Here is a 6,945-nt window from a genome sequence, read left to right as displayed (position 1 = left end):
TCTCTTCCTTGACAGTCAGAGGTTGAATATAAAGTTCTGAAGTGGTCCTTGGTCGATTCCTCGTCTTGGTATCTTGGTAAGTTTTATTTTGTAAATTTGACCGCTAATATTAGATCTTCCTCTCAGTCTATATATAGTCTATATATGTATCTTAAACAAGATTCTTGGAAAAGTTGTAAACGGTGAAAGGAGATGAGTGAACAAGGCGTGCAGAATGCCTATAGCATCATATCAGATATGTAAAAATCATACTCAATTTATGAATTTTGTATTTAGAGTTAAGTTATCTTTATTGAAATTTATTAAATTATGATAAACAAAACTTTTCTGAGGAAAATTTTCTCGGCAAAAAATTATTCTGTTACTAAAAAATAATGTGGTATATTCGTGAGGTTCGAATGGTCGAACCCTAGCAATAAAAATCCTAAGCATCATTTTCCTTTGAGACTAACGCGCTTTTTTTTTTTTTTTTTTTTTTATATTTTAGACTAACGCGCTAACCACTAAGCTACACAGCTCCTTATGAATAGTGGCATTTAAATCATGTTTGTTATATGACCGTTGACTAAATGGACTTAAGTATTTCTCGGAAGTGCGAATGTTGTGTCACAAAAGTGTATTTTATAGGTATAGTGGGTCTTTGCTCCATGTTTCTGTTAATCAAAAAGTATATATTTTTACGCAAACTTTGAGGAATAAACTTTCAAAAGAATGGAGCGCATACCCACTCATATCGAAAAATTATGCTAAAATATGAGAAAATGGTCCCTTTTGTCCTCTTTATTGTGTGTATATATGCTATTTCATAGGCAAATAATTTCAATCTTTGTGAGATCTTTGCAAATGTTGGAGATTTTACATAAAGTATACTTAAATGTTTGATGAAATATCAAATAAATTTTGTTAACGTTATAATTGAGATTTTAATAATTTTTCACCTTCATGTTTGTCGCACTATACATTAAACATTTATTTCAAATCTATTACCCCTTAAAAATTTAATTTCAAATTTTCGCGCCCGAATATAAATTTAAAAACTTTGAACATATTCTTTTAAGGGATGATAGTGAAAATCGATAACTGAAGGCAATTTTAAATACAATTTAATTTGAACTTTCTCAAAAATCTTGTACAACAAGCAGGCTCTGGATGGAGAATGGCAAAATAGGTATATTTTATTATTTCCATCCAAAGATTAACATTTCATAAAAAGTAAAAGAGTAATGTTCAATGTATTTCATACAATATTCCTGTCGAAAAACACGTTTTATAATTATACAAGGTTTATATCTTATCTGCTACCCAATGGGGAAATTAATACTGAACTAGTGTACAACTTACTTCTTATGCAAATGAATTTATACGTCACATCCGTCTACATGGCGCTTGGGGAACATATCAATGTAAGATTGTAATGTTTACTTCTTTTGTGAATTTTCATATTTTAAAAATGGTTTTGTTGTATGGCAGTTTGATTCCATGAACTTCATAGACGTCATTGATGATGCCCTTTGCATGAAAAAAATTATATTTCCGAAAAATTACGAGTTGGAAAACTTGTACTATTATTTGTGACGTCACGTTTACTTTACAGTCTTGCTTCAGTGTGTGACAGAGTCAGAGAGGGGTCTTTTCAGAAATGTTAGTTTACCTTTCAGTTAAATTTTCTAAAGAAGATTTTAATAAATGTAATGTTCTATATATAAGAAACGTTGAACGAGTGTGTGTTTTCATTGCAGTCGTTGCATGTACACTGGATGTAGGACACACAATGGAGGGATAATGATTGAAATAGATACATATACACGCCCCCAGTAGATCCACTCCTACTGGATAAATCGGAACTAATAAACACACACACAAACAAATCAAAAACGAACAAGAAAAAAAAAATTAAAAAATAAATAACGTTATTCCAGGGACCTATAGTATTTAGGTCCCTGGTTATTCTATCATTTTAAAAATAAATATATCAGTTATCATTCATGCTATTTTCTTCATTGTTCTGTCACTTAAATTTTTGCAAGCTTCAAGAGTCTGTTTATAACTGCTTTACTCTATCAAATACTCACCTCTTCCTGCATAAACTGCCATATAACTTGTCTGTGACTTCAGAATCGTCTGATTTTAGAGTTTTGTTTTTTTTACAGGAGTTTAATATGTTAACACAAATTTAAATTATGCATCATTCCATATGTGTAGCCTTGCAAAATTGTTCTCTATAAGCTGAAACTTAAGGAATGAAATACTTGGTTTTGATAAGACCACAGAAGGCTCACCTTAAATTGCTTTTTTAATTACACAGATAAACTATTTTATTTATCAGTTCATATCAATCGGGAAGGATCAGTGAATGTGTAATTATCGTTGATACACTCCAAATCTTGCTGATGTATACCTAAGTTCCTATCCTTTACAATTTTATGATGGGTTTAAGTAGCATACTAATGAGATCATAATTTTTTTTCTTCAGAGATCGAAGATCAAGACATCACTTTTATGAAGATGTTATAGGGGGCAGTGTGAAGAAATGAATTAACCATGGCATACAACATCCCAGAAAATATGAACATAGGAATATACACTGGGCAGCCATTGCCCCAGAACATAATGATAGCCCAGCACAACCCACAGGGCTCATCTCATACTCAGTCTCTTGGCTTACCCACACGCTCGAGTGAGCTGCACTCGGTATCAACTACCCACTTCACTCACACAAAAACACCAGGGTATATAATGGTTCCCACGAATAGTATCCCTCGAACTACACTGAAAACCAGCACCACCAGTTCTGAAACCAAGCTTATGAAACCTCAGATTCTTGAAAAAATGAGAGCACTCAGAGACAGAGGGAAATACTGTGATCTGGCCATTGATGTTAAAGGAGTCCGCTTTCATGCTCACCGAAATATTTTGGCAGCATGGAGTCCATACTTTGATTGCCAGCTTCTGAGCGAGAATAATGTGATGAGAGATCTATTGATTGTGAATTATGACAGTTATGAAGTTTTCTCAGACCTGCTGGACTTTCTATACTCTGGTACAATTGCTCCAAGGGAGACAAATTTTCTGCAGCTTCTTCACTTGGCAGTGAGCTTCCAGATAGACCTTCTTAAACACTACTGTGAAGAATTCTTGAGAAGCAACTTACATTTGGGAAATTTTCTAAGCACATATTTCTTGTCCAGAAAGTACAACCTCAAGTCCTTGGAGGAGTTCATTGTAAGCTTTATTCAAGCAAACTTATCTGATGTTGTGAAACAGAATGAATTCCTAACTCTTCAAGCAGATCGCTTCAATGCAATTCTATCCAAAGGCTACATGGTGGATCTGAAGCCTGAAATCAAACTTTTTCTCATCATAAGCTGGGTTGGGTATGAGGTTAGAGATAGAGAGTGCTTTCTCATCCAGCTGTTGAGGCATATTGATTGGTCTATTGTGGCAAGTGATTTCTTGCTAGAAATTAGCAGAACAGAGAACTTTTTTACCACCCATGAATCAAGTCTCTATCTCTTGTTGCAGACATTGTACAGCTCTGGTATATCACTTGGTCCATACACAGACCATTTTCCAAGTCTTCGCCAAACTTATTCACACATGCTCAATGATATGGTGATAGCAGGTTTGATTGAGGCATATGAAGAGGAATTCTACCCAGTTACTGCCTCAGGAGTGTGTACCAAGTTTCTAAGGTCAGATGCTTGTGTGGGCACTGATAACTATTACCATACTACAATGGAGGTAGAAAAGACATGGGAGGAATTACGAAGCGCAGTTTTTAGCCCATCTACCCAACAAACCAACATCTACGAAAGACAAATTCATGAGGTGGAAAAAGAAAATAAAATGCTCTATCAGAATCCAGGTTTTATGCAACAGACAGTTGAAACTTTCCGTATTGAGGAGGAGAGCAAATCTCAAAAAAAACATATTGAAGAAGAAACCAAGTCTCACAAACGGAAAGGGAAACCTCGTCGAAAAGCAACATCTTCAAAATCACCAGAAAGGGAAACCGTTGTGGAGACAAGTCCCAAAATCTCCCCGAGAAGAGGAAAGAGATCATCACAGGAAGTTGTAGATGAGGAAAAAGGCAGGAGTATGTCCAAGAAAAGACAGAGACCTTCAAGAAGAGGAAGAGGCAGAAGATCTGTGAAGAGAGAACAAGAACCTCTTTCAGACAGTGACGAAAATGAGGCAACGAGAGAAGAGGAGGAAGATCAAATTAAAAATGTGGAAACTCAAGAAGAAGAAAACAAGGAGGAAAATGAAAATATTGTTAATGAAGACCAAGAAGAGGATGATAATGAGGAAGAAGAAAAAGAGGAGGAAGAAGAGGAGGAGGAAGATGAAGAGGAGGAGAATGATGGAGAGGAAGAAGGTGAAGAAGATGGGGAGGAGGAAGAAAATCTGGATAACACAGGTGGAGATTCTGAAGATCCAGAAATGCTGGCAGAATCAGAGGAAGAATGGGTTCCTGAGGAAGAAGCAAAATTAGAAACCAAAGAAAGAAATGTCAGAAGATCCAGTAGACCAGTAAAACCTTCCAGTCTTGTCCGAAAGACAAAACAGAGGAGGCCAGTACATACTGGTAGAAAGAAAAACCAAAACAAGGAGACCATACAATGTAGCCTTTGTGAATATGAAACTGACACTAAAGCAAGACTTGAAACTCATGTGAAGCGTATTCACGAGTGTCACATGACCTACAAATGCATGCTCTGTGACTACTCAACAAAATGGAACAAAGGTTTTACTGATCACCTTAAGAAAACCCATTTTCGAGGTCCACCATTTAAATGTTTAGACTGTGAGTTCACTGATAAGAAGCTGCATGTCGTCCTGGCACATCGAAGCAAACATGTCGTGGATCGTCCACACGCCTGTGATTTCTGTGATCAGCGATTCAAAACCAGAAACAATGCGCTGGCTCACATTAAAGTTCATTCAGGTTTGATTTCATTTTCATTTCTTTAACTAAAGATTTTGTTAGATATTTGATTCACATTTTCTAATGTTTCTTCTCTGAGGAAGGGGGTCACACTTTTTATTTATGATTATGGGACAAATTCAATTAATGACCTAAGACAAGCAAAAAATTGTTGTGAGAGAAATCATTCTGATTTGTTAAAATGATCCCTTTTGGTCTTGCAGGACTGCGTCCATTTGAGTGTGATATTTGCCACAGAAATTTTGCCACTAAGAACACAATGGAGCAGCACATGGTGACACACAGCAGTGACAGGCCTTACTTGTGTGATCAGTGTGGGTTCTCCTCCAAGTTCCAGTCTCACCTGATCTCTCATAGACGAATACACACAGGTGAGATTATCATGACAAGCATGACTGATTTTATGTGCTTAGTTACTTGGCATTTTTTTTATTACATGGGGGTATATTCAAAATATGAGCTTTAACTCCAAGCTAATGTGATGTTGTTTATAGTTAATCTTTATGGATCTCTCAATTATAAGTAATGGAATATTTCAGGAGATCTGTATCCATGCAGCTATCCACAGTGTACCTACAGAACACCAAAGAAAAGTCAGCTGAAATGTCACATGAAGAGCCACCTCAATATTCGTCAGCACATTTGTACCACCTGTAATAAAGCCTTCATTGAAAAGAGCCATCTAGTCAGACACCAAAAAATCCACCTGAACGAAAAACCATACCAATGTCAAGAATGTGATTACAAGACAACTCGTCCCGACAAGATGAAGGAGCACTTTTCAAAGCATCATGGCCCAGAGCCCTCAGTGAAAACTCCATATAAACAGAGGAAACCACGGACTCGCAAGGTCAAGCAGGCGCCACCATCATTTCCGCATTTTGATCATGCTGCATACACAATGCCCCCTGCTCAAGTACAGGGTCAGAGTGACCATGGCGCTTACACTATTCAGGACAAAGATCCACCACGGCAGTCAGATTTCAATTCCTTCATTCAAGACATTCGCATGCATCTTGCCGAAAACAGCAATGGTGGAAACATGGAAGGCATGACAATTGTCAATGTACCAATTATGGCTGACCAGATTGTAGATGCAGCTGTGGGGGACAGTAGACTAAGCATTGCTGACACTCCCCAGAATTCAGCCCCCACTTCCACTGCAATGACTATAATTCATGACGAACACCAGGCTTATGTTGCACACCACAACATACAGCAGCCAAATACCACTTTACAACAAAACATGGTACAAGGCCAGAATCAGGACTATGGGGGCCTTGGTGCTTTTATGGCACTGTTTTAGGACACTAATTGCTAAATGAACCTTAAATTAAATTAACTCCACCCATATTTTTTTACCTAGTACCTTTATTAATTAAAAAAAAAACACCTTTGAGCTAGTCAGTTTATCATGAAATTAACTAATAGATCAAGTTATCAGCGAATATGTCATTCTTCAGCATTTATATTTTATCATGTTTGTAATTGGTTGTATATTTATTTGTTTATGTATACAATGTTCAAATATGAACTATCATATGGTATTTAATTATAAAAATATATACATGTATGACTACTCTCTTTTTGTTTGTTGACTTGACGCTTCTAATCTGTGTGGACATGGATTAAGATATTGTGAAATTGTATGCTGAAATTTCATCTTGTGAGATATTCTGAAAAGAAATCGAAAGGGTCAGATATTTGAGTGTTTTACGACATGTGCTTGGTTAGAAAAATATTTTCAGTAATGTCACTCCACCCTTGGCAAAAGTTAATTATTTTATAGTTGGTATGAAGATTGTTTCTTTGTTTTAATTAAGCCCATTTAGATATACATTTTGATCTAAGTCTGCCAATTGAAAATTGACTGTGCATGAAAAGAAAAAAAAGTATCGAGAATTTTTAAATTTTTTTTGCTAACAAGACATTAATATTTTAGAGGGTACCGATGTTGTAAAATGAGGTCCCCCCCCCCCTTAGTCAGACTTCTCCCA

The 6,945-nt window shown here is 36.2% G+C and overlaps 1 protein-coding gene across 1 annotated transcript; it reads left to right on the top strand.

Annotated features, from left to right (window-relative positions):
* The first annotated feature begins 2,479 nt into the window (after positions 1 to 2,479).
* On the top strand, positions 2,480 to 6,431 carry LOC133184791 (uncharacterized). Its single transcript, XM_061319851.1, has 3 exons — positions 2,480 to 4,948; positions 5,152 to 5,319; positions 5,488 to 6,431. The coding sequence occupies exons 1-3, from the start codon at positions 2,542 to 2,544 to the stop codon at positions 6,252 to 6,254; spliced, it is 3,342 nt and encodes a 1,113-aa protein (XP_061175835.1). The 5' UTR covers positions 2,480 to 2,541; the 3' UTR covers positions 6,255 to 6,431.
* The last annotated feature ends 514 nt before the right edge of the window (positions 6,432 to 6,945 follow it).

This window comes from Saccostrea echinata, unplaced genomic scaffold, assembly GCF_033153115.1.
Source record: "Saccostrea echinata isolate AGI-Se365-2 ecotype Australia unplaced genomic scaffold, CSIRO_AGI_Sech_v1 ptg000011l, whole genome shotgun sequence".
Taxonomy (NCBI): Eukaryota; Metazoa; Mollusca; class Bivalvia; order Ostreida; family Ostreidae; genus Saccostrea; species Saccostrea echinata.
The sequence above is the reverse complement of the archived record's forward strand: the minus strand, read 5'-3'. Positions and strand labels throughout refer to the sequence as shown.

Bases quoted from the DNA above. Each gene is read 5' to 3' on its own strand.
- LOC133184791 (XM_061319851.1), top strand. From the start codon at position 2,542: ATGGCATACAACATCCCAGAAAATATGAACATAGGAATATACACTGGG. The intron at 4,949-5,151 runs GTTTGATTTCAT...TTGGTCTTGCAG, and splicing joins TCACATTAAAGTTCATTCAG to GACTGCGTCCATTTGAGTGT. The intron at 5,320-5,487 runs GTGAGATTATCA...GGAATATTTCAG, and splicing joins TCATAGACGAATACACACAG to GAGATCTGTATCCATGCAGC.